General features: G+C 49.0%; 1 protein-coding gene and 2 long non-coding RNA genes across 5 annotated transcripts in view; 2 read left to right on the plus strand and 1 right to left on the minus strand.

Moving 5' to 3' along the window:
* Nucleotides 1-951: 951 nt before the first annotated feature.
* On the plus strand, nt 952-13,474 carry LOC122474640. Its single transcript, XR_006294964.1, has 3 exons — nt 952-1,157; nt 13,165-13,262; nt 13,404-13,474. It is a non-coding gene; the product is annotated as an uncharacterized LOC122474640 (long non-coding RNA).
* Nucleotides 13,475-13,493: 19 nt separating this feature from the next.
* Nucleotides 13,494-27,072, minus strand: part of FBXO10 (F-box protein 10) — a 57,831-nt gene continuing 44,252 nt past the window's right edge. For both annotated transcript variants that reach the window (XM_043565624.1, XM_043565623.1), the window contains exons 6-11: nt 23,699-23,769; nt 21,773-21,925; nt 20,606-20,875; nt 18,650-18,963; nt 17,344-17,525; nt 13,494-15,363 (exon numbers count right to left, since the gene is read on the minus strand). In XM_043565624.1, the coding sequence (XP_043421559.1) occupies nt 15,189-15,363; nt 17,344-17,525; nt 18,650-18,963; nt 20,606-20,875; nt 21,773-21,925; nt 23,699-23,769 (1,165 nt within the window). In that variant the 3' untranslated portion in view covers nt 13,494-15,188. The remainder of the gene's footprint in view (nt 15,364-17,343; nt 17,526-18,649; nt 18,964-20,605; nt 20,876-21,772; nt 21,926-23,698; nt 23,770-27,072) is intronic.
* On the plus strand, nt 13,615-23,060 carry LOC122474639. 2 transcript variants are annotated; one of them, XR_006294962.1, is made up of 6 exons: nt 13,615-13,727; nt 14,963-15,320; nt 15,651-17,586; nt 18,768-20,019; nt 20,799-21,061; nt 21,529-23,060. It is a non-coding gene; the product is annotated as an uncharacterized LOC122474639 (long non-coding RNA). The 2 variants fall into 2 exon arrangements; XR_006294963.1 differs by lacking the exon at nt 13,615-13,727 and having other exon boundaries at nt 15,206-15,320; nt 18,768-18,857; nt 19,905-20,019.

Consider the following 27,072-nt stretch of genomic DNA (forward strand, 5'->3'; position numbering starts at 1 on the left):
TTCTCTGCACCCACACACTCCGGCCCCTCTCATGCTTGTGGTTGAAAAGCATCCTCTTACACGGTGTTCTGGGGACACACGGGAAAAGAGGGACACTTGGAGTGGCTTTCAGCAGGGGCCCTCTGCTTCTTTCTTTCTTGGCTCTGCGGTGCAAGTCCTCCCCGTCACTGGGAGGGCTTTATCCGGAGCATTCTGGACCCCTGAGCCGGCTGGAGGGCTGGGATCACCTCGTGCTCCACCTGCGTCAGGTTGTGTGAGGCCGGTGGGTTATTTAATCTTCCTGTGGCATCATTTCCCCATCCGTTGAGGGGGGATAATGTGTTTGAGGATGACCTACCTCCCCAGCAGGCTTAGCGACTTAATGCCGTGCAGGTCACTTTAACCCGGGTCAGCTGGGCACAAGGGGGTGGGCGAGCAGGCGCCCAGTCAGCCCCGCAGCCACAGAATGGGTGCCCCGTGAGACCTGGGGCCTCGTGTTCTCGGTCGCCCCGGGCCCAGTGGCAGGCGGGCTGCCATCGAGGGCCTGTGGGGTCTCCTCTCTCGGCTGGTTCAAGTGGCTGAGGTGGGGAGGATGAGATGGTATCTGGATGACTTCTGGGCCTGTGGTGCTGAAAGGGGAGAGGCTGGACTCCCGCGGAGGGCATGGTTGCAAATGCCCCGGAGTGGCAGGAAAGTGGGCGCCAGGCCCTGGGGGGACCCTGCGACTGGGCCCACATGGCCTGGCGATCAGCTTTCCTTGGGCTCATCGATGAGCTAGGGGAAGGTCATTTGATCCTCACATTCTTACGGCCACGATCTTGGGAAGGTGGCCCTTTCTCTTTAAGAAGAACTGTGCTGGGCGCCTGGGTGGCTCAGTCGGTTAAGTGTCTGACTTTGCCTCAGGTCATGCTCTCACAGCTCGTGATTTCGAGCCCTGCATCAGGCTCTCTGCTGTCAGCACAGAATCCACTTTGGATCCTCTGTCTCCCTCTGTCTCTCTGTCCCTCCCCCACTTGTGCTCTCTCTTTCTCAAAAATAAAAATTAAAAAAAAAAAAAAAAAAAAAAAGCTGTGAGCTGCAAGGTCCAGAAGCAGTGTCCCGCGACGGAGGGGAGGCCCCAGTGTGGGGAAGAGGGGCTGATTACTCCTTGGACAGCATCCTTCAGCCCTGCTTCACTGGTGAGTTTTCTCAATCTGTAACACGTCATGCTTTTTCTAGATGGTTTGCAGAAAGAGAGCTGGTTGTTTTAATTGTAGTATTTTTGCTCTATCTTTTAAAATCTATTTCCGTGGTATATTGTTAAGCACTTATTATTTGTGAAACCTGTTTAGTCTTCATAATTTCAGTCTTCATAATTGCAACTATTATGGGCTCTTCTCCAATTTAATTGTTAATTATTCCTCATGTTTTCAATTTGCAGCATCTTTAAGCATTTTATATAGAGATGGGATAATTAGATTTGGAACTAAATTGCTAACAGGTTTTTAAAATTGTGAGATTATGGGATGTAAGACCTGACCCTGGAGATTTATCAGGTTGAGTTCTAATTGTGGTTCTAATGTGTGCAGTGATGTCCTGAGAGGGTATCAAAGGGTCTTTGGTTACCTAACTAACTAGTGACAGAGTCAGGACTTGAACCCAGGTCTCCTGACTCCCTTGTCCATAACTCTTCAGCCTACCCTACAGAATTTGGTTTCTGAATTACAAGTGAGAAGGAAAAACCACAAGATGATAGTGTTTCTCTGTGTGCCTTAATCTGATTAAAGACGAATTTTCTAGTTTTAGAAATGCCTGTATCATGTACCACAGCTGATCCTCCTGCCCTGAACCGCTTGATTCATTTGTCCATCTACACGGAGGATCCTTAAAGCATGGTCCCTATCAGCGTATCCTGGAGCCTGTTAGAAATGCAAAATCTGAGCCCCACCCCAACCTACAGGCACAGAAACTCTGGGCGTGGGGCCCACCTGGGTTTTCACAAGCTCTGCGGTCCTCAGTAGAGTGGGAACCACTGCCCGGCAGGACTTCAATCTCCCCCTCCCTGTGTTTGACAGCCAGTAGAGGACATACTTGATGCTTCTGTGAATTTTGAGCTGTCTTCACTGAAGGAGCATCTCTGTTGCTGCTGCCTGTTGTTGTTGTTGTTTTAATGTTTATTTATTTTGAGGGGGGTGAGGGGTAGACAGAGAATTCCAAGCAGGCTCCACACCGTCAGCACGAAGCCCAATGCGGGACTCAAACTCACAAACCTGAGCTGAAACTCAGAGCTGGACGTTTAACTAACTGAGTCAGGTGCCCCTGCTGCTGCCAGTTTTTTTTTTTTTTTAATTTTTTTTTCAACGTTTTTTATTTATTTTTGGGACAGAGAGAAACAGAGCATGAACGGGGGAGGGGCAGAGAGAGAGGGAGACACAGAATCAGAAACAGGCTCCAGGCTCCGAGCCATCAGCCCAGAGCCCGACGCGGGGCTCGAACTCACAGACCGCGAGATCGTGACCTGGCTGAAGTCGGACGCTTAACCGACTGCGCCACCCAGGCGCCCCCGCCAGTTTTTGATGATAATCTTTCTCCTCCACTCTGCTTCCTCCCCTCTGCACAGGCACGTACACCCTCAGGCACGCTCACACACACACACACACACACACATATATCCAGCAGGACCGAAATATCAATGGGTAAATAATGATAGTAAATTGGGGATTTTGATAGAAACTGACAATATGTAGACAAAATGTTCCAACCACTGGGATAGAGTTCTCACGTTTCCAGACTTGCAGTGATAAATTCAGTTGCTGCTAGCCATATTGTACTGTTTTCTGCCGCTTGTTACTTGATTCATTCAAAATTTTAGTACTTTCTATTTGCATGACATATGTTAAATGTGAGGGGAAAATGTATTTGGGTTTATAGTTTATCAGGAAGTAGAGAATATGTGCAGAAATAACAATACAAGTCAGCCAGTGATAAATACATGAGAATCATCTCTAGTAAAAGGTTATGGAAGCCTGAAGATGGTGGGCAGCATGTATTAGGGAGGAGGACATCACAGAAGACTTCATGGAGGAGGTAGCATTTGAGTGAGTCTTACAAGGAGGCAGGGTTTTGACGTGGGGGATAGAGGGGAGTAAAGAACATTCTAGGCAGAAGTGGGGAAAAGAGAAAGGCGTGGCAGGGACTCTCAGTGCATTTTGTTTGGGCCAGGGGTTATTTGAAGGTGATTAGAAGGAAATGAGGCTACACAAGTAGGTCAGGGCCAAAAGGAGAAGGATCTTCAAACACCCGCTAGGAGTTTGTTCTTTATCCTGAAGGCAATGGGGAGCCACTGAAGGGTTTTGAATGAGGGCAAGGCTTGAGCAGGGCTGTGCTTTTAGTAAAATTAATCTGCTATCAGAGTAGGAAGCAGATTGAAGGGGAGGTGGGGAGGCTTTGTTTTTATTTTGTAACTATTTTGCAGTGGTATGTTGATACATTGACCAATCATCTTAATGTTCAATTAGGAAGGAATTGCTTTTCTTATGGTGGTCATTGGGTTTTGAAATAAGCTTCCCGGGCATAGATTATTGTCCAGGGGAACACAGTTCTAATTTTATAACGAGGAATCTGCAGAAAATGGAAATTGCTTAACAGAAGGGCTTTATAGGAAACTTCCAGAACTCCCTTCTTTGTTTTTCTTTTCTAACATTGTCTTTTAAACAAAATGGGTCTGTATTCATTTTACTCAGGAATGACCTGGTAATGTCAGGTCACATAAAATCTGAATATCAAGCACCTGAAATGTGGATCTTCCGTGCTGCTTTTTTCTCCTCCAAGCTGTTTTCCCTCTCAGTCACTGACTTACTTTGTTAGAACTACCTGAATCTAAGTCAAGGATCTGCCTTCTTCCAGTGGTGGCTCTCGTGGGAATAGTTGTAGCAAATTGGAATGCCATGAACTTGTAGATGTGCTGTGACATCTAGTATTTGTTGCAGGAGATTGGTAGGAGTCAAGGCGAAAGCAGGGAGAGCAGGTGCTGTGTGGCCACATAAGATCACGCACATAAGAGCCTGAACGTGGGGGCGCCTGGTGGCTCAGTCGGTTAAGTGTCCGACTTTGGCTCAGGTCATGATTTCATAGTTTGTGGGTTCTAGCCCTGCGTCTAGTGCTGACAGCTCAGAGCCCGGAGCCTGCTTCAGATTCTGTGTCTCTCTCTGTCCCTCCCCCACTTGTGCTCTCTCTCAAAAATAAACACATACACACAAAGAGAGCCTGAACATGTGTGATGGCAGTGGAGACGGAAGAGGAAACACAGGAGATGTTTGGGGGTCACAGTAGCAGGGGCTGAGAGTGGTTGGGTTCGAAGGGAGGGTACAGAGACTCTCCAATGCCCGGGTTCCGGGCCTGGGAAGATGGGGGATGGGGGCAGTGGGCATTCATGGTGCTCCTGATGTCCATGCCACGGACGCCCCAAGGTGAGCTGCTTCGTGTCTGTCCCAGGAGAGCCGACAAGACCTCTGGGCTCTCTGCCAGCTGCAGACACGGAGTCCGAGGTCAGACCTTTGAGCCCTTCCAGGTGTGCAGGGGGGAGTGAGGGTGGTGGGGGGACAAGGGGCAGGGCTGCTGGTGGCCGGGGGCTCACCACCGTGCCATCCCCCTGGGAGCCTGTGCTCCATCCCTCAGAGCTTGGATTCTCTTCTCAGAGCCTGTCTCTCTGATCCTAACACAGGTGTCGTTGTGCACAGACAGAAATAATGGGGACTTAAAAAGAGATGAATTCAATTTACTCCCTAAACCCGGTATGCGGCAGATCAGACCTGTCGTTTTGAGTCTCCTGCCTGTCTGTGCCCAGCGGCCCTTTACACTTGTGCCCAGAGCGCAGAGATGGCTTTATCGCCTATGGTTTATGCCTTACATTAAACCAACTGCTTTTCCTGGAATGTTCGATGGTTTCTTAGCATATTCCGAGGGTTCCAGAAAGAGGATGAGCTGTAACTTACCCATTCTCTGGGTCTGTTGTTTGTTCCCCGACCTCAGAGATGGTGCCGCACCGAGTGTCTGCGGCCTCTGCTTCTCCTCCTCCCCTCAGGCAAAGCTCCGGCCAGGGTGGTTTCTGTGTCCTTTCAGAGCGGGGTGACCCCTGCCGGCCCTTCTCTGTGAGGTCAGGGGCAGGAGGCAGAATGCTTCCTGAGGGCGGAATGTCTGGTTTCTGGGCCCCGCGGTTTTCAGTGACCTACGTCTGAGCCGAGGTGGCAGTCGTTGACCGTTGTCGACACCACTGCCCGCAGCTGCCATCCCCCGACAGCTGACCCGGTTCCCTGCATGTCGTGCTGTGAGCTGGGCTATTCTACAGGAGGGAGGAGAGGTTTCCGGGCACAATGCCTAACTGGGGCTTAATTAAGCCAGCCAGGAGGTCCATCGGTTTGAACCCTCACACGGGGTCCCGACTGGCGGGGGGCGCCTGGCGCTCTGGACTCCCTGACAGCCGTCAGCCGTCCCCAAGCCCCGTGCAGCCATCGGCAGGACACATGCTGTCCTGCTGGCTGGCAGGAGCTGTTTTGTAGACTCTCTGGAGCATTTCAGATGTCCCTTTCCTGTGGGCCCCACACTCTGCCTTGGACTGGCCGGCAGTCATTTATCCACACGCCTTGCCGTCTCTCTCACACTGTGAACTGTCCCAGGGTGGGGACCGTGTCTGATTAACCTCAGTCTCCTCTACCGCGGCCAGCACAAGGCCCAGCTGACAGAGGTGCTTGATTTGAATGAAGGGCATTGATTTGGGACCAAATCTCCTGACTTGAGACGGTTGCAGACCCTTCAGACTGGAGTCTGAAGATCCAGGGACAAGACTTGAAAAATGCAGAGACCGGGGCCAGCAGTCCATGGCCAGTGCCGAGTCTGTGGGAGGACGAGGACTTTCAGGGAAGACTCAAGACCTCTGTGGCCAGGAAAGAGCCTGACGTCCCAGGTCACTGAGGCCGGAGCCCTGTGAAGTGTGTTGTGCCCGGCTCTGGAAGCCGTTCCGTTTCTGTGCTGCAGTGGCGGTGGCCGCTGTTTTCCAGCGTGATGGATTGGGGGTCCCGCCTTCCTTCCCCAGCACAGACCATGGAGTCCAATCCAGCTGCTTCCTTTGAGCAGCTGCGGGAGTCCTTGGACTGAATTTCCCAAGCACTGCTCTTGCTGTGGGTTTTGTTGGTGGTGCCTGTGGTCTCAGACGTGCCCGGAAGCTACTGAAAATTAGTTGGCGTGTTAACGACATTTGATGCATCAGTTGATAGTAAAGTAAAAACTAAGTCTCGGCTTTGAGTTTATGTTCTGCAGTTTTGTTGAATTATGTCCAGATGGTTGTCGAGAGAATTTTTCTTAACAGATGAGGGCATTTGCAAAAACCAACAAGTCTATGGGGAGACAAAGAACTTCACGCTAAGGACTGTGGGACATGATGGCATCTGAGCTGGAAAGGCCCTCAGTGGCTTCGAGGCCAGCCCTGGATCCTTCTGTGCAGGAGCAGGGGGTATGTATTATCATGAAAGTGCCAGCGGCCAAGTCTGTGATCCCTTTCAGGGTGGATCCTTTGGCTGTCTTTGTCATGGGTTGGCCGCATATTCTTTTGGTAAAATGTAGACACATAAATTTTACCTTTTAAAAGCCATTTAAGGGGCACCTGGGTGGCTCAGTCGATTAAGCATCTGACTCTTGGTTTTGGCTCAGGTCATGATCTCACTGTTCATGAATCTGAGCCTCGCGTTGGGCCCTGCGCTGTCAGCCTCCCTCCCTCTCTCTCTGCCTCTCCCTGCTTGCACCCTCTCTCAAAATAAATAAAGAAAAACCCAAAAAAAACTAAAAAACAAAAACCATTTAAAAATGCACAAGTCAGTGGCATTAAGTACATTCACAATGTTGTGCAACCCTGTCCTCCATCCAGTTCCTGAACTTTTTCATCACCCCTAGAGGAAACCCTGTGCCCATTAAAAAGAAACACCCTACTCCATCCTCCCCTGAGTGAGCGGCAACCACTAATCTGTCTTCTGTTCCTATGGATTTACCTTGATATTAATGTAAATGAAATTGCACATCATGTTTTCCTCTGTGTTTGGCTTCTTTCACTTGGCACAAGTTTCTGAGGTTTATCCATGCATGTGACAGTACACCTGACCGTGTGTAACTTTTGACACCCCCAAAACTTAACTACTAATAGTCTACTGTTGACTGGGAAGCCTTACTTCGAACATAAACAGGCAATGAGCGTATTTTATATATGTATTATATAGAGTATTCTCACAATAAAGTAAGCTAGAGAAAAAATGTTTTTAAGAAAATTATATGAAAGTACATTTACAACAATGCACTATATTTGTTGGAAATAAGCATGCGTGAGTGGAGCTGTGCAGCTCAAATCCATGTTGTTCGTGGCTCAACGGTCCACACATAGGAACCTAATTTGCATCTAGAACCCTAGCAGAAATGGAGTCTGGAAATCGGTGTCTGCTCTCCAGCCTCTAGTTCCTGGAAAGCACCCCAGGAGACCGGAGTGGAGGCTAGCCGTTGCCCAACCTTACCTGCCACTGGGGTGGTGGAGTCGGCATCTGGAGGGGCGATATGTGGAACAGGAATGAGACTCAGAGAGACTTAGGTCCGTGCCTAGTGCTCAAAGTTAGATCTGGGGAGCCAGGACAAGTGACGGAGGGGAGATGAAATCCAGTTCTCCCTGGAAATGCGACAGGAGGAAGTTCACACGGCAGCTGGGTCATCCATGAGGGAAGACACGGTGGAAAGGAGTCTCGGGTGATTCATTTGGGACAGGCCATCCTTGTATTTCTTCGTGTTCTGGGATGCGGTTTTCAGGCTGCTTCTGAGGTGAGGCCATGCCTGCAGTGCATGTTTCCAGGTGGCTGTGGTTTGTCTCGTTTGTTTCCAGTCCTCGGTAGTGGGCGTCAGTACATCCTTGTCTCCCTCCAGCAGAGGGGTGAGCAGGAAATCTAAACACCTCGTTTTTCTTTAAGCTGTTGTGAAAATCAAGCGTGTGACTCTGCACCAGGAAAAAGAAGATCCTTACGGATCTCTGGGAAGCAAACTAGTGGCTCATAGGGTAGACTGTGTTTTCATGAATACATTTAGGTTCTGATGGGTTGGACACTGTGAGACTTAATTTACAGGAATGGTCGGCTCCTAGCATGTGAGCAGGATTCTGAACCACCTCTGTGCGAGTAAGAGAGCAGCCCGTCTTCAGTCACTCACACAGAGGCATGATACTGACAAGAAGTCTGGGATGACAAATAAATACTTGGCTTGGCTGACCACAGGTGTACCTCGCTAAATGTAGGGGGTGCGTTCAAAGGGGTGAGCTGAAAAGCACATTTCTGTACATCAAAGGGTCTGTGGATCAAAAGGCTCAAAAGGGGGGCCCTTGTTCCACCTGAACAAGTCTTGTGAGAGAGAACCTAGCCCAGTACCTGACGTAAAGCAATCAGTGTCTGTTAAATGAGTCATAATACGTGAACTGCCCCTTCTCTTCATGGCAGGGATTTTAGGCAGTAACACTTGTGAAATAATAGAACCGTACTAGGTTTTTTCCTTCTAGCTCTAAAAACCCATTTATTTACTAATACATTCACAGAGGATACCTTAATCCCACAAAGTTTTTTTTGCCAAAATGTCTCCTGATGTCTTTTCTTTTTTTTTCTAAATGTTTATTTTGAGAGAGAGAAAGACAGAGTGCAAGCCAGGGAGGGGCAGGGAGGGGGTGGGGGATCAGAGAGGGACTGAGGATCTGAAGCGGGCTCTGCGCTGACGGGCTCGAATTCATGAACCGTGAGATCATGATCTGAGCTCCAGCCCTTAACTGACTGAGCCACCCAGGTGCCCCAGATGTCCTTTTTGAAGAAAGGAAGACCGTGGGCTGGATGCTTGTACCGTTAGGGGGATTTTCAGTTTGTGGAATAATCTCAACTTTTGGGTGTTGGCTAGCGAAGTGAAGTCTCTTCCCGGGAGGGGAGTCTCTGCCTGTGGCATGGACCCACTGGACACTGGAACAGTGATGAGGTCAAAGAAGTTATGTGTAACACACTTATAGGGGACCCCAACCTGGAAAAAGCTAATCAGATAAAATTCTTTAAAGTGTCCTCTTTAAAAAACTTCTGTTTTTACATAATATCCTTGTTAGAAAACAGTTGTGAGAATAGTGCAAAGAACTGTATATCCTTTACCCGGATTCTCATGCTGCTGAAGTGTTGTATTTATTATTTGTTTATACATTTATAGATTTCTTTTTGTGCCTTTTGAGAAAATTTGAGAAAAGCATCCCACCCTTTTACCTGTAAGAACTGTAGTGTGTATGTCTTTTTTTAAAAGTTTGTTTATATATATGATATATATATATATCTCATATATATAACATATAAAATGTTATAACATGTTTATAACATACATATAAATATATATAAACATATTTATAACACATAAATATGTTTATAACAAAATATATGTAACATATAAAAATACATATTACTGTTTAATATTTACTAATTTAATTTATGTTTAATATCTAATTTATTTTACTTAATTTAATGTTTATTTTTGAGAGACAGAGACAGAGAGTGAGCAGGGGAGGGGCAGAGAGACAGGGAGATACAGAATCTGAAGCAGGCTCCAGGCTCAGAGCTATCAGCACAGAGCCCGATGCAGGGCTCAAACCTACAAACCATGTGATCGTGACCTGAGCCAAAGCCAGACGCTCAGCTGACTGAGCCACATAGGCACCCCATTTATTTAAAATTTTTAATGTTTACTTTTGAGAGAGAGCGAGCGAGTGAGTGAGCATGTGCAGGGGAGGGGCAGAGAGAGAGAGAGGGAAGGAGATGCAGAATCTGAAACAGGCTCCAGGCTCTGAGCTGCCAGCACAGAGCCTGATGTGGGGCTTGAACTCGGGAACAGCAAGATCATGACCTGAGGTGAAGTCAGACGCTCAACCTACTGAGCCACCCAGGTGCCCCAAGTTTATTTACTTATTTTGAGAGAGAGCGAGTGAGCACACAACCATGAGCAGGGGAGGGGCAGAGTGAGAGAGGGAGAGAGAATCTCAAGCAGACTCTCTGCTGTCAGCACAGAGCCTGACGTGGGGCTCAATCTCCCAAACTGTGAAATCATGACCTGAGCCAGAAATCAAGGGCGGGACACTGAACCGATTGAACCACCCAGGCGCCCCCTGCACTGTGCATGTCTTAGGAACAAGGCCTTTCTCTTACAGCTACAGCACATTCATCAATAGTGGGGAGACAGAAACAATACTAGCAACTAGTCCTCAGTTCATATTCAAATTTTGCCCACCACACTTCTTTGGTTTTGTTTAATCTATCTGAATCAAGAGTAAGGTCATTTATTGTGTGGGGTGTCCGTCAAGTTGGGTTTGTCTGGTGTTTCCTTGGGTTTAGATTCTGGATATACATTTTGGGCAGGAAAATCAGACATGGTGCTGTGTTCTAAGTGCATCACAGTAGAGGCACATGATGTTTGTCCTGTACTTGTGATGTTAACTTTCATTATTTGATTAGGTTGTGTTCTCTCCATCATGAAGGCACCATGAGTTTTAGCCCTAGTTGATTCTTGTTGAATAAGTTACCAAGATGGTTGCAGTATGGTGATTTTCTAACCCTATCATTCATTTCTTACACAGAGGAAGCCCTCTTTTCCCTCCTGTTAAAATGTTTTTGTTCACTTAGTTATCAGGATAGACACGCCGATTCTTATTCTATGAACGTTGTTACTATCCTTTATTTTGAGGCTCAGATTGTACCACATTTGGCCAATTCGGGTTTCTTCGAACTAGCTCCTGTATCCCCATCATTTTAAGGATGGTTCCTTCCTTTCTGGACCAAGATAGTCCAGCCATCTTGTACTTTCCCTGCTCTAGCCCTGGAATCAGCTTTTTACCCAAGGAGCCCAGAGGGCATGAATAGTGGGCCAAAACCAAGAAGTGAGACACAATCCTGACAATTAGGATCTTTAGCTGCACTCAGGCAAGAACAATGTTTCAAGAAGATGTTGACAGTTGTGAGTTTCTCTGTACTAGCAGGGCCATAGCTAGGCTTGACTTCATTTAAAAAGAATGCTAATCACGGTGGAGGGGTTCTGGAGCCCCATGGTCATAAATGCACTGTACAAAGCTCAGGACAGGGAGAAAGAGCTAATGGGATGAGCATGTTCAAATAGGAAGAAACTGCTTAGGGTTGGAACAAGCCCATCAGGCCTCATGGGAGAGGAGACTTCGGAGAGGAGACTTTCTTTGTGCTGTCGGAAGGAAGGAGTGGCAAGGTGGACCCAGGGCTGCTGAGGACCGTGTAGGGTTATTGCTGTTCTAAGACACAACTAGCTCTTGTCTGGTCTGGCCGTACTATGTCTACCATTCCCTGTACTCAGGATCTCCTTTGGACACCAAGGCAGTGGCCTCAACAGGATTTGGACACCTGGGTGAAGCTGTGTTGGTCTTTGTTGTGTTTGCACACTCCTATCAGAAGGCATCAATGTTTGGGCCTGGCTGGCCAGCAGGAAAGCCCAGGGAGGCCACAGTATAAGCTGTTGACCTGATGGGGGCAGCTGACCTGTTGCATTCCGTACCAGGGTTAAGCCTTCACCAGTGACAACTCAGTGAAGGGGGCCCTTAGCTACTGCAGGCTGAAAGCAAATGATCCAGGGAAACACAGTGACCTTAGAGAATCCTATCTTCAGATCTAATTGCTATGCACAGAGCTGGGACATACCTCCTGAGATGCAGGATAGGATTCTTACGTGCTGCCTTTGGGCTCTCCCAGACACACCCAGACTACTGGAGTGGGTCTCGAGAAATGACCAGGATGGGGAGAACAGTCTGCAATGTGGCATGTATGAGAGGTGGCCAAGAGCAGGGCAGACCCCAGAGGCATAAGGATGTTGTCTGTAAATCTCTGGAGAGTTGTCAGGGAAGAGATGCCCTTTGGGGGCTCTAGAAGGTAGAGATGCTAGGAGTGGTGCTGGGTTTATTTCTTCATCCATCTGTCCATTTACCCATATATCTACCCCTGCATCCAACACTGAGTGTTGGTCTACGTTGGGCATAGAGGATCAATTGAGCATGACTTCACAGAGCATGGGGTAGGGGATCAGACAAATCAACAGAGTTTTTCAATACAGAAGATTCAGTGCCACCATGAGAATAACCTGGGGTGGGGGTGGGGCATGGGCATGAGAGCAAGGGTTGGGGAAGGACTTAAGGGAGATTGAAGGGATCGGTGTTCTGTGAAGTGATAATGAAGTAGGATCCTGAAGTATGGGTAGGATTTAGCCAGGGAGATAAGATTTTGGCTCACTTAAGGACAAATAATCAGAATGGGTTCTCTTGGGCGGGTCTGCCCAGCTGTGTAGGACAGCAAGCCCTGCCCACTCAACCGTGGTGTGCAGGCCCTGCAGGGCAGCGCCCTCCTCACTCTACTCCAGCCACAGGAGGGCACGGATGGGTGTCTCACCTCCAAGTGACTTGGCGGAGATGGGCACTGTGTGTGTGCGCGTGTCTCCACTGTTCCTTTTTCTGCCAAAGCTTTATGCAACAGCCCTATCTACCCCTCTCCTGCCTACAAGTTCTTAACATTTGACAGTGAACTTTCACCTGCTGGACCTTTACAGGCATTACTATTCAGAGCCTCAATTCCTTCTGTGAAAAATAGGGCAATGACCTCACCGAGTATTAGGCATACTATGGATGGAACACAATTTTAGCGTATCAAAATACATGAGGTTCTGCTGGCCAGGATAAAGTGCAGTAACAATTCTCCCCAAATGTATCATTTCAACAAAGGCTTATTTGCTTGTGGTATCACGAATATTTTCATTTTAATAGTTTCGATGTGTATTAGAAAACCCTAACTTTGAATTTATAGTAGTGATGTAAATATGTCTTTTTAGTTCAGCAAAGTTAAATGTCCTGGATAGGGTCCTGGAATGGAAAAAGAATACTGGATAACAACTACAGACTTTAGTTACTAACAGTAAGGCAGTATTGGTTGATTGTGACAAATGTACCACCCTACTGTAAGACGTTAGTAAGGGGGAGACTCGGAGTGGGGGTGGGGGATATGGGAACACTGTACTATGTATGTGCTTATTGTGCTGTAAATCTAACACTCTTCTATAAAATAAAGTATTAATTTAAGGAAAAATATTAAGTATTAACTTTCTCCTTAGGTGGCATGCAGATACGGCAAAAACGAAGATGCTGAAGCTGGGAAAATGTGGTTCCTGATCTCGAAACCGTTTGCAAACTGTCCAGTCCGCTACACCGGGTACTGTTATTGCTGATCTCCACAGCCCACGGGGTGGGGAGGGCCACAGTATAACCCCCGACACATGGGAACCCAGACCCTGGAACCCGGAATCGGAACCTGCTGAATGGACAGGACATTCAGAGCATCTGTCTCTTTCAGCGGAAGAAATGAAGGTGAAGCAGGGAACTGCATCCAGCTGCCCAGGAACCCTAGCATGTACCCAGACCGAGGCAAGTCCCCCGAAAGGGCTTCTTTTAAAATATAAAACTTTATTTTGGTTGCAGAGATTTTCATAAGCATTTGGTTCACAGAAAAGTCATTACAAAATAATAAAGGCAGCATTTTGTACAGCGACTCACATTGGGGCCACCAGAGAAGTGCAAAGGACAGTGCTGGGGACAGAAGGGGCCCGTGTCTTGTGCCCAAAGTCCTCGGGGAGAAGCCAGCTACTACCATCTCCAGCTACCCCTCCACCCCACCCAGGTGAGCAGCACCGAGGGCCCGGTGGAACCAGCCTGGGAAGCGAGTGGCAAAGTGTACCACAGCACCCCCTATAGGCTGGCGAAGGCCCCACATGAAAGGCCGAGTGGGAGGGGGTTGTCCAGGCTGAGCTGCTCAGTGCTGCATTCAGCCCCCGTCCTCAAGCAGGTGGGATCTGAGCCCACCTGGCTCTGGGACCTTGACACATTCACAGTACAGTTCAGTAAAGCCCTTTAGGAGGCCCTTCCTCCCCTCCCTCAGGCTACTGACCCCACGGCAACCCTGGGTTGGGAACTGGGGACAGACTGAGGCCAGGTCCTGCCCTCAGGGAGCTCACAGGCAGGGGCCTAGAAAACTCCAAAGCAAGGCAGAAAGTGCTCCATACCTGAGAGGGGGCAGAGAAAGGGCGGTGGAGCCTCAGAGCAGGAAGGGCGGAAGGCGCGGTCACTGCAGGGAGGGGAGCTCTGCGGAGAAGGCAGTGTCTCAGCTAAACCCCCGAAGACTAGGTGGGGTGTGGACAAGTGCAGATGGTGAGAAGGGCATGCCAAGAAGAGGACAGAGCATGAGCCAAGGCACAGAGTGGGGAACCGTGGTAGGGTCAGTAAAGGCAGGCAGTCATCCATGAGAGAACATGGACACAGACAAGGGGCCCTGGGCACCTCCATCTCCACCAGTCCGGTGCCCAGGAGGGCGGCTGGTGTGGGTACACGCAGGGCCTCGAGCCAGTATCCTCCTGAGTTTGGGAGCTCCCTGAGGGCAGAGTGGGGTCTCGTGCATCCCTGCCCCACCCAGCCGGGCACCTGGGCCGCTGAAAGGAGGACTTCTCCACACGGCCTTCCTCTTTTCAGCAAGTCCCTTGTCATTGTAGGGCAGCCTTTCCAGAGGGCTCCCTGTCCCCCTCACAGTTCATGTTCAAGTTGAAGGGAACCAAGCTCAACTCCTCCAGCCTCTGCAGATAGCCAGGAGCGTGTGGCCACGTGCTTGTAGGGATCGAGAGAGGTCCAGGAAAGGGGAAAATTCTGGGGCAGCTATCTCTCTCCACCTTACTAGAATCACCTCCTCCCTCAGGAGTAAATGCTCTTCCCTGACAAGAGTCTGGGTTTGGTGTGTGTAAAACAACACTTCCCTGTCATTCAGAGAGACCTGACCAAAGCTTTAGTATCGTTTTTCCCCAACTCTTCATAACTTCTATAAGAGCTTGAGTGACAGGAAACCCACCAATCTGTTTCTTTTCTCAGTCCCCAGGAAGCCCGGAAGCCTGTTTTCTCCAGGGTGCAGTGAGTAGGAGGACTGAGAGAGGCCCGGAGCCCCTCAGCTGCTGCTGCTGCTTTCATCCCAATGCTGCCTTGACCTCCTAGCTCGGCTGAACACCCATCAGAGCCCGAGCCTGAGCTTGGGTATGGGGTTGTTGCTCCTGGAGTCTTTGCACCGCCCTCAGCCGCCCCACGCCGCGGCTCCCCTTCCTTACAGAATGGTGCAGAAGACGCTACGATTGCTGTGGTAACCACCTTCCACGCGGGCAGTGATCCTGGTCGCCATGGCCGTCACCTTCTGTCCACTGTGGGCTGTAGAGGGGCCTCGGAGAGAACTTTCAAGGTGAGGCCGTGCTGGTGGGTTCACCAGGCGCCACGTATCAGACCTAGAGGTGCAAAACGACAGTCCGTGAACTGTGAGAGTCTGGAGCATTTGCTGAATGCCCCACACCATCTCACCTTAGGCTCGAGATCCAGGTGTTCAAAATCTGGGTGTCGGTTCTGCCTCCAAATCAGTGATAGCTCAAGGAGGTGGGATGTGTGGGAAGCTAGGGGGCAAAAGTCCTGCATTCTAGTTCCAGCTCTGCATGTAACCTTGGACAAGTAAGCCTCAACTTCCCCATCTCTATAAGGCTCTGGAGAAGGTCGGTGACTTTTTCTATTTCCCTCCTAGGTGTATGACCTGCGTGTATACAGAAGCTTTAGTCATAATCACCTAAAATTAGGAACTACATACCCTTCAGCTGACAAATGGATAAACAGTGTGGTCCATCCATACAACGGAACGCCACTTGGCAACAAAAAGAATGAACATGTGACACCACGGACAAATCTCAGGTGCATTAGGCTAAGTGAGAGCAGCCAGGCTCCAAAGACTACATACCGTGCGATTTCCTTAAATGACATTTTGGAAACTGCTATAGGGGACAGGAATGGGTAGGTTTCCAGTCCCTCAGGCTCTTACAGAGATTTTGAAGGGTCAGGGAAAGCTTTGGTCGGGGCTTTCTGTCATTTGAGTTACAAGGGACCACCTCTTGCCCCAAATCCTAAGTTGCTTAAGCCAGTAACCATATGTTCTGTGCATTTTTATGGTGATTCTGTAACAATGAGTAGGACTGTAAAGGTGTGGATGGTGAGGAGCTAGCTACTGTGTTCAAAGATTTGCCAGCATTTGAGTCTGGAAGCAGACAGCAAGCTTGGACAGGAAAATCAGGACTCAACAGTGCATGGTGGATGATGCAGGCTGCCAGGTCTGTGCTATCTGTATCCTGGGGTCTCCAAAGGGACAGGAGGAAGCAGACCCCAGGGAGTCCACGATATGATCTGCTGGGATCATATCTGCTTTTCTGTCCAGAAAAGATTAGAATTCCTACTTTTTTTTTTTTATAAGTTATGACTGTATAAAACATATATGAGGTTTCCTCAATATTTTTGCTGAGCGTGTGTAGAATTAAAAAAGGAATAGAGATCATTACTACAGGAAAAGGGGAGCCATCAAAGGTTTCTGACCAGGGCTGTGACATGAGCAGAGCCGATTTAGACAGATGCATCTGGCAGCCAGGGCTGTCACCAGTGCAAGAGGAATGTGGCAGCGGTGGTGTAACAGTTATTACCTGTATAACCAGTGTAGCAAAGCACCAACCAAGCAGAACAGAGTCCATCCGTTCACCAGCAGAACAGCACCTTGGCAACAGGGGCCAGAGGTCAGGGTGAAGGGTGCTGAGATGTGAGCAGGGGTGATGGCAGTTGGGGAGAAAAGGTGCCAGGTACAGGCACATTTCAGAAGCGGAATCAAGAGGACCTAGTAATGACTGACTGAACTCTGATGTTAGGGAGAAATCGGTCACAGAGGTTTTGCTGCCAGAATAGATCAGAGGGTGAGGTCACTGAAATGGGGAGCAGGGAGGGACAGGGAGGTTCAGGGAAGATAAGTGTGAAGCAGTTGTACACAGAGGCAGAGGTATCATAAATAAGTGACAGCAGCAGCAATGAACGTCTTTGTAATACCTCAGATCTTGTGCTAGGTCGCGTGATTTGACTGTATCTTAAATTGGTGCTACAAAGCAGACGTTGTTAACTGGATTTTACTAAGACTCAAGGTGTTGAGTGCCTTGCGCAAGAAACTGGCAGAGCCGAGATTTAAAATCACACCCCCCTGACTCTTAAAGCCTGTTCTCTCCCAAGGAGGCAGACGCAGGTCCTCAGCACCGGCCTGACTAAAGTCCAAGCACGGGCCTTTATCTGACCAGAGCCAGAAGCTGGCAGGACTGCAGGGAGCAAGGACAGCCAGCATCACTGGGCCTGGCTTCTCTAGTTGCCTCCCTGTGGTTCTAGAAGATTGGTTTAGGCAGATCCCAGACACTTACTTCTTCTTGAACACCAAGAACTTGTTGTTTTGCATGATACATTCTCGGTTGTTTGAGATCTGCTGAAAGATCGTCTTGCTGGTCTTGCCCTGGAAGATGATGTTCTCCTGCACCAGGGCCTTGGCGCGGCCCCGCACTGCAATGCCGTAGGCCCGGAATGAATGGATCCGGTTCTTTATCACCTGGGAGAGACAGACAGAGCTTGTCACACCCTGGGGACTTCCAGACTGGTTGGGGAGCCAGGTAAGTGAAATACCAGTTATAAACCTGAGGGGTAAGACACTGCTAAGGTAGGTCAGCATTGAGCCATGGGAGCTCAGGGAAGGGATATTGAGATCAGGTAGGAGAACCAGGGAAGGCTTCCCGAAGGAGGTGATGGGTAAGTGGTAGAAGTTTACCAGGTGCAGAGCAGGGAATGGCTGCTCCAGGAAGAAGGAACAATGTACAAAGGCCTGGCAGAGAGGAGAGACTGTACCAGTGGCAAGGACCACTGGCACCTCGACTGAGGCAGGAGCGTGTCCCTGCTCCCTTCCTCTGCTTCCATAGCGCCCAGATGCAGAGCCCAGGAAATTCTTTACTCCTTGCCGGAGTCACTACTCATGAAGCTGCAGAGCCAAAAAGAGGCCTCGGGATGGTAATTTCTCAAGTGTGGGGACTGGGTCAGTTTGGCACCCAGTGCAGTGCTTTGCATAAAAAGGGAGCTCAGAGCTCATCTCTGGGGGGGGGGGGGGGGGGGGGACAAAGAGACAGAGGAGCATATAGGAAGTGCTGTGTGAGGTGGGGTGGGGGGGAGGTGGGAAACAATAGCACCTCCGGTGTCCAGACAAGGGGTACCTCAGACAGGCTGGGGGGTCAGGGAAGGCTTCCTGAGAAAGTGACAGCCCAGCTGTGGGACTGAGGCAGACAAGGGGGAGGGTACCGCAGGGATGCAGGGAATAGTGTGCACGCAGGCCCCCTCATGAAGCACCCAGCGCATTCTAGGTCCTGTGGGAGATTGTTCTGTTAGGGGGAGGGGCTGAAATAGCCCTGAGCTGGACCTGGAGACCACAAAGATACCCCTGGACACACCCCCATCCTAGTTCTCTGCTGTATCTCCTGTCCATCCTTCAGGGCTCAGTTCACATTGTGCCCCTTCCTGTGTGAAGCCCCACCTGTGTCTACCAGGCTGGGTTTGCACAGGAGGAATGATGTCCCTTGCAGTGCCAGGTGCCTCGGGCTTCTCAGTAGAGAGGGTGCAAGGGCTGTCCTAGGGCTGGGCCCTGTGCTGGCACATGCAGCGCGCGCACACACACACACACACACACACCTTCGTGTCGGACCTGGGCAACAGCTGCAGCCCACTGCCCCGGTTGCCAATGATGTCATTTTCGATGACCACGGTGCTGTCGCCCTTGGTGATGATGCCATGGCCTCTGTTGTCATAGATACCGTTGCCCCGGAGCTCCACCTTGCACTGGGCCTCGACCTTGACCCCACTCTGCCGGTTGCAGGAGATGCTGTTGCTGGCCACGCGGGTGAGCTGGCTGCTCTGGGCTACAGTGATGCCTCTGTCTCCGTTAGCATGGATCACGTTGGTGAGGACGTGCAGCGCCTCGCTGCTCTGGACGTACAGTCCTGAGGCTGCGGGTGGAGGGGTTAGGGAGCAGGGTCAGTCCTGACAACGGCAGTCAGGAAAAACCCTGGTGGAATTGTGCATCCCGGGAGAGAGGTGGGGCAGAAGAGGCAGCAACACTCGGAACCAGCCCTTGGGAGTCACATCTTTCAGGATGGATGACAAACCCAGCAGGAAGAAACCCTGGAGCATCAGGGAAATTCTGTTCCTTCTGAACTAAGTCCTCAGTAAACAGGAAAAGGTGATGAAGGCTGCTTTGGCTCAGCTGCCCATGCGGCTCTCCTGTGCTCGCCTGCTCCTACGATATTGTCATCTGTGATGGGGCGCTCACTCCCTGCTTAAGGCTGCCTGTTCCTCCTCCAGACAGGTCCACCTGCTGGACAGCTGTTCTGCATGTTTCTCTTCTTGTACTGAGATGGCATCTGCCTCCCTATTGTTTTGGGAAATTTTCTTTACAAGGGAAATTCTGTAATTTTATTAAGCTAAGTATCTAAAATGTTCGAAATTTGGGAAAGAAAATGATGTTTGGGGTTGTATATGCTTAGAGACACTACATGGTTATAGAAAAAAAAACCCCACAAAATCAGCAGGCTTAGAGCCGCGTGGCTTGGTCAAAAAGAGACAGCATGGCAGGGGGACCTGGAGGTGAAGAGGAGGAGGACTCCCCAGTGGTGATATCCACCCACAAGAGCAAGAGGCATCGGGAGGAGGTTGTGGGGAGGAGGACACCAGGGGTCACATGGGAGTCTGCAAATTCCAACCTCTCATGCCACCTGCCTGTTGCTTCTGCCTGGTGGAGGAGAGCAAATATAAATCAAATATCTGTGAATTTATGTGGCTTTGCCTGTCCTACTGGACAGCATGGCCATGTGGAGAAAGCCCTGAACTAGGAGTGGACAGAACTCATCTTCTGCTGGCTCCCACTCTCCCTGCCCTCTGCCTTCCCCAGGACAAGAGCTCGCTAGTGTCCAAGAGCCTTCTTTTAACAAGACTTCCTTCATCAGCCCTCTACAGTGGCTCTAATCATCCTTCAGGTTTGGGAGCCCTGGAGTTAGATCAACTCTGTAAGTTGTTTTTTTTTTTCTTTCCAAATTTAAGATAACCTGTGGATTTAAAACCCACTCTTACTCTCTGTACAAGAAAGAAAAATTGCCAATTAAACCACGATATGCCATCAATTGGAAATGCACATTATTAGATGCTAAGATGTGGGGAACGTGTCTCAGATTGGAAATATATATGCCAGGTGTGGGATATGGGATCTGCTGGGGCAGGGGTGCTGACAGACTGGGATTCAGCTCCGTGCCTCAAGTTCATAGCCTGTCGGAGTTGACAAAACAGCCACAGAAACATATCCAGTCCCAGGCCCCCAGGAAGTGCCAGTGGGGTGAGAGGGTAAGGGTGCATTCATAGTGGGCCTTGAACTTCAAGTTGTTTGGGATGTGTGGATGGGGGAAAGGAGATTTCAGGGAAGAGAAACAGCATGAGCAAAGTGAGATAGGGGGGCAGGAAAGATGGATTTAAGTTCAGGGAAGGTGATGGCCAGAGGTCCGGGGTACTGGGTAAGTGGCCAAAAGCAGTAGCCAACCAAGCGGGAAGGGTCCTTAAGACAGTGTGAGGACGGAAGGCTCTGGAGCAGGGGATACTCACCTCCGTTGTGATTAATACTGTTGGACTCCACGAGAGCTATGGCGATGGGCCGGCGCAGTGGGTCATCGTCCTTCTCCAGCTCTGTCTCCCAAAGGATGGCGTCCCCATCCTCGCTGAAGTTCTCCTGGGCCCCGTGACCTCCAGGGAACTCACCAGAACCCTCCTTCTGACTAAACACTGCCACTCCATACAGGCCATTGTAGCTGACGTGGTTGCTGGTGACGTGGGGCAGGCTGGACGACATCATCCACACACCACAGCCCTTATTAGCTGGGATGGTGAAAGGGGCTGGTCATGGACACTGAGCAGCGGGTGAGGCAGCACCCAGTGTCTCCCCAAGAGGTGAAGCAAAGATGGCACTGGCCTGGGAGACAAGAGTCCCTGGCGTGCTAATGGCCTTGGACAAATCACTTTATGGCTGGAGGCTTCACCTTCATACAAGAGGGTAACAACCAGGTCAGTCTCACAACCAGGATACTTCCATGGGGTGTAAAAGTGCTCTGAGAACTGTCAAGGCCACAGTTCCAGAGCACAGAGGCCCAGAGTGACACTGCCAGAGGGTCCTCAGAGTTCACCCAGCCCAACCCCTTCCTGCATAGAGATGAAGGTGGCCTCAGTTTGAATGCCAGCCCTATCACTTCCTAGCTGTGTGACCTTCAGCAGGTTATTGAACCTCTCTGTGTCTCAGTTTCCTTATCTTTAAAATGGGGTAAATAACAATAATTAGAGATATGGTCCAGAGAGTAAGGCTCTGCTCAAAGTCACAGCATGAGCGAGAACAGTTTCTTTTTTAGGACTATCCTATTTCTCCCATTCTATTTCTAGTTCTCTAGATCAAAAGAAAGGGGTAAGAGGAGTCAGATGCCCACATCAGTGCCTAAATGGCTCCATCCTTACACAACTCCTGACTTTTGTGATTTTAGATGGGGATGAAGCTCTCTGTTTCACCGATCCCGTGGGTTACAAGGTGATTTATGAGAAGCTCTTGTACTCTGAGAGGGACTGTGTGGCTGTGGCCTGAGATCAACCTGTTCTTCAGGACGTCTTTGAGGCCCAGGGAAGACTGTAACTTTCTCAGGACCCACAAGGTAAGGATGGAATCTGGGCTTCCTGCCTCCCTGGCTGGGCTAGACCCAAGATCCCTTCCCCCAGGAACATGCGCCTCACCATAGATGGTGTTTCCTTCTATCAGTCCTTTGCCTTCATCTCCCACGACCACACCATCTGAGTAGCCGAAGCAGATGAGGTTGCTCCTGAGGACGGGGACTCCTCCTCGACGGATGTCTACACCTCCCCACTGATTCTCACGGATGACATTTTCTACGGAGAGGCAGAAGAGAGGGTCAAGACCCAAGGACCACCCACACTGGCCATGAGGACTTGGACAGCTGAGAGAAAGGACCTTCTGGACCAGGACACCAGGCCTTGCCTTGTCGACAATCAGCATCCTGAATCTTGCTTGGTATTTGGCTTTTCAGGGACTTGAGTGCTGTCTTCTTTCCTCAAGGGCAAGGTTTGTATCTTTCTTGTGCTCTCTTATATTCTTAATACCCGCTGTACCCAGTGGCCTTAAGGAACAACAACTAAGAATAAACTGGCTTTAGAGTCTCTGACCAAGGCCAGGCAGGGCTGCCTGTTCTGGGGCTGTTTCTAGGAGGGCTGAGGCAGAATGCAGCCATTCCCCCACCAGCCTGGGGAGGCACAAGCTGGTCCTTCTCAGGCTCAGCTCTGGACTGACCACAGCCTTCCTCTCCTCATCCACTACCTCTCTGGGAGTGGGCCGAAGAGTCACAAGTCAGGGGGTTGGTGCTGGGATACTGATGTTCCCAATACTACGCTGGGCAGACTCTCAGTCTCCTGAGACTGGAGTGCAAAGGCCCAGGAGACCCTGTGTGACTGGCCCCTTCCCGCCTCTGTGACCCTGTCTGACTTGTGACTCCCTGCTCCTCCTTCACCACACCCAGTCACACCAGTAACCTCCCTACTCCCCAGGCATGCCAACTGTGTTTCACAGGTGGCCCTGCTTAGAATTCCGGTTCTTTTCTCAGGCTTTGTCCTGTCACCCAGGTCTGGCCTTCTCAGAAATGCCTGCCCTGACCACACAATCCTAAATACCCACATAGTCCCTCTATCACTATATTTTAATTAATTTCAATAAATTATTTCAATTATTGCATATAAACATAACATTTTACATATTATATATTTACATATAATATACATTTATGTAAATATATCAGTTAATAATATATAATTATCTCTAGAGCACTTATCACTCACAGATACGCCTCTTGTGTGTGTGTGTGTGTGTGTGTGTGTGTGTGTGTGTGTACACGTTTATTTTCCCCTAAAATGTCAGGAACCCAAGGGTTACTGTTCACAGAACTGTTCTGTTCACTGATGTATCCCCATCTCCTGCATACCTTGTGTGTTCAATAAACATCTGATGAATGAAGGCAGGATTCAGTCAGAGGGATTTACTGGATCAACCTCTTTTTATGTCCCAGGTATGGCTATGCTCCGTGCTGAGGCTACAGTGATGTACCACACCGACTTGATCCTTGTCTTAGCGAACTTACCGCCTTATATTAAAGGAGACTGACCTTACACAGATCCCTAAGAAATTAAGTAAGACATCCCACAGAGCATGCCTGCTGGGTATAGCGAGTATTTATGTGTACAGTGGGAGGTCTGGGCAGGCTTCCCTGAGGAAGTGACATTTAGGCTGAGACCCAAAGGATCTGCTCGGCAGGTGTTGGCCAGGTGGAGGGGAAATGAGGATGGGTTTCCTGAGCAGGCATAAGCCCATACAAAAGCCAAGAGGAAGGATTCAGTTTGTGTGCCATAAATGTTTCTGACAGTGTTATGTGAGCCTTCCAGTGAGATCCTGTAAGCAGCGGGCCTGGCAAAGAGCAGACACTCCCTCCCTGTTAGCCCTCCTTGAGGCTGGCATGGCCAGTGTACAGAACAGCAACGAAGACAGAAGGTGGCCAGGCTGTCGAGGTAAAGAACTGGGCAGGGACAAGGCTGGGGATGTTGGCTCAGCTGCTGGTTGCCTGGTTGGCCACGGCTCTAGGCATTTCCCACCCTTACCTGTGATGAGGCCTTTGCCATTCTCGTTCACTGCTATGCCAGCTGCACGGCCCTTAAAAATGTGGTTCCCGCTAAAATGCAAGGAAAAAGAGTAAGATGAGACCACTATCATATGTCAAAGCCAATGCCTGCTCAAGGTGACTACCTTCTTTTGTGGCCTTCCCCAAACAACACGAGTCCACAGGGGCATAAAGCATTTCTGCAGTCCTAGAAGCCATTTATAAATCTTTAGTGAACTTGCAGACAACTTGATCCAGAACTAAATCAATAACTATGCCATACAATCACAATGCTACTCGAGTTTCTGTGGCCTCTCTTGACTGTCGCTCACATGCAAGCTGTTTGAAACGCATGCCATCGTGGTGCACAGGTGACAAGTCCACAACTGGTCATGTCAAGAATTCCTAGGAAGCTGTGTTAAGCTGCTTTGGGCATGATTTGTGCCCAAAGCTGAGTCAGAGTCTCTGCCTGTAATAAGCCTACAATCCCTGTTCATATCCAACAGCTACTCTTTATCTTATTTTCTGTTAATCACCTATCCCCTGAAAGACAACATAAAATAATGACATGCCTTAAAAAAAGAAAACCAGATTTTTTAAAAGGGGGTTTTGAGAGTATCAGAGGATGTGTATGTGAGACCTCATGGGCTGGCTGAGCCACATGTGGACGATACAGGAAAACATGCTCCTGCTCAGAGAAACACGCAGCCCTTACTGCCATGGAAAGGCCTTGCGAATTAAACACCAGACGCCTGAGCATGTTAAGGACATGCATTGTCTCTGCACCTCAGTTTCCTGCCTGTTAAAACAAAGCCAGTCACACCTGGACATTAGCACAATTGGGTTATCCCTGGAGGACACACATTTGCTGTTTGTTATTTTTACTAACAGGAATGCTGTGACCTCCTTTCTTCTTAGAAGGGCACCCGCCTCCTCTCTTAGGAGACAACCCTCCTACTTGCTTCCATGTGGCTGAGGGATTTAGGTCCAGTATTCAACCGGCTCTTTAGAGCCTAACTCAGGGCCTGGCATCCAACAGAACATTACTGAGTAGGAGCTGGCTAAGTTTTCCCATCTCCTAGGGCAGGGTCCAAATGGTTTACATCTTTGGGGAAAAAACCCGGCAAAGTATGTTGATGCTGGGGAAGCCAAATGTCAACTGCACCTACCTATGCATTTGAGTGGAACAAGAGAAATCATTTGTTAAAGACATCCCCATTTTTGCCCTCAGATCTAAAGAGTCTGTTTTGATCTGGTTACATACAATTCAGTCAGCAGATGGTTACTGTGGGTTTCTAGAATTCACGGTCGGACATAGTCCCTGGGCTAGGGCATCCATATTTATGAGAGCTGTGCCACAGCAGCAAATGCATGGCTGGTATAGTTTAATACAAATCTCACCTCCAGAAGAGACCCGTGGGCACTTGGAGAGTGTATGTACGCAGGGAGAGCAAAACAAAGATAAAAGAGGGATCAGAAAACATTTAGGAAAAGGGGACAGATCATTGTTCCAAGAACCAATGGTAGGATGTTTATGGCAGATGAGACAGTTTGAACCCTGTGCTTCCTTGAAGCCAAGGCAAAAAGAGAAACACAAAGGGTTATAAAACGGTCACTGGCAAAAAGACTGCCATGGCCTTATCCAGGCTACTTCGGGGATTTCAAAATTCATTCTGTACCCTCCCCCAGATACCTACCTTCCATCACAAAGAAACATAAAGGGAAAAAACACAACCTATTCTCTCAAAGAAGTTCTGGTTTTTTGTTTTTAAAGATTTTAAGTAATCTCTACACCCAACATGGGGCTTCAACTCACAACCCCGAGATCAAGAGTCGCACATTCCACTGACTGAGCCAGCCAGGAGGAGCCCCTCAAAGAGATTCTGTTTTAAAAACCAGGACACTGATCTGACTGTAACAGTCCTTGCTCAGAACTCTTCAACAGTTCCCTAGCACCCACAGGGTAAAGTCCAAACTTCCCAGATTTGGTGTGTGACTGCTATGACAAATTACCATACACACAGTGCCTTAACACAAATTTACTACCTTCTTGTTTAGTAGGTCTGAAGTCCAAAATGGGTCCTACAGGACTAAATCAAGGTGGCAGCAGATTTATGTCCCTTCTGGAAGGTCTATGGGGAATCTATTTCTTGTCCTTTCCAGCTTCTACCGGTCACCCATACTTCTTGGCCTACAGTCTCATCACTCTGACCTCTGCTTACTACTGTCACATTTCCTCCTCCCGACTGATTCTCTTGCTTCCCTCTAAGGATCTTTATGATTTATAGAAGAGCCTACCTGGATAATCCATGATGGTCTCCCCATTTTAAGGTTATTAATTTAATCACATCTTCAACATCTCTTTTGCCATGAAAGATAATATATTTGCACGTTCCAAGGATTAGGAAGTGGATTGATCTGGAGAGTCATTATTTTGCAGATCATACTCGGTATCAGAGGTTCTGTGTTCCAGCATCAACCTGCCTTCATAGGCTGCTCTTCTACTCAATCTTCTGGGCCTCTTGTGGCAGATGCACCACATTTAATACCATTTTTCCAAGACACATCCTGGAATTTCACTGCCCCTGAGCCCAGAATGCCATTTCCCTGGCCACAAAATCCTACCTATCCTTTACACACAACTCGTGCCTTCTTCCCCTGACTCGCTCAGCTGAAACTATGGCTGGCTCCTCTGTCATTCTGTCACTTACACAAAGACCTATTAAAGCACTTGTTTTGATGAGTCTCCCTCCTGGTTGTGTGTCCATCTCCAGCATGAGACTGTAAACACCATGGAGCAGAGACTGTTCTTACACACTTTTTATATCACTGTCCCCTTACATAGACAGTAAACACTTACATGTGTGTTAAATCTATAGCAAGCATATGTATAAACACATACTCTTAAGGTAATAATGCAAAAGACGGAGAAAGAACTCTGTGACCACTAACTGTTTTCAGTAAGATGTCTGTAACAGTCAAAAATAGATGCCTAACTAGGGCGCCTGGGTGGCTCAGTCAGTTGAGCCTCTGACTTCGGCTCAGGTCATGATCTTATGGTTCGTGAGAGCTGCGTTGGGCTCTGTGCTGACAGCTCAGAGCCTGGAGCCTGCTTCAGATTCTTGGAAGAATGTCTCCCTCTCCGAAGAGGGATGTCTCCCTCTCTCTGCCCTTTCCCCGCTCATGCTCTCTGTCTCTCAAAGATGAATAAACGTAAAAAAAAAAAAAAATAGATGCCTAACAGTAATAGGACTGGTTCAAAAATTATGGAATACCAAAAAGATGGAATGTTCTGAAACTTTCCAAAACTGATAAACGCCATGCAACAATATGGAAAAGCACATCTGGAATAATCAAGGGGAAAAAACACTTCAG

Source organism: Prionailurus bengalensis, chromosome D4 (assembly GCF_016509475.1).
Source record: "Prionailurus bengalensis isolate Pbe53 chromosome D4, Fcat_Pben_1.1_paternal_pri, whole genome shotgun sequence".
NCBI lineage: Eukaryota > Metazoa > Chordata > Mammalia > Carnivora > Felidae > Prionailurus > Prionailurus bengalensis.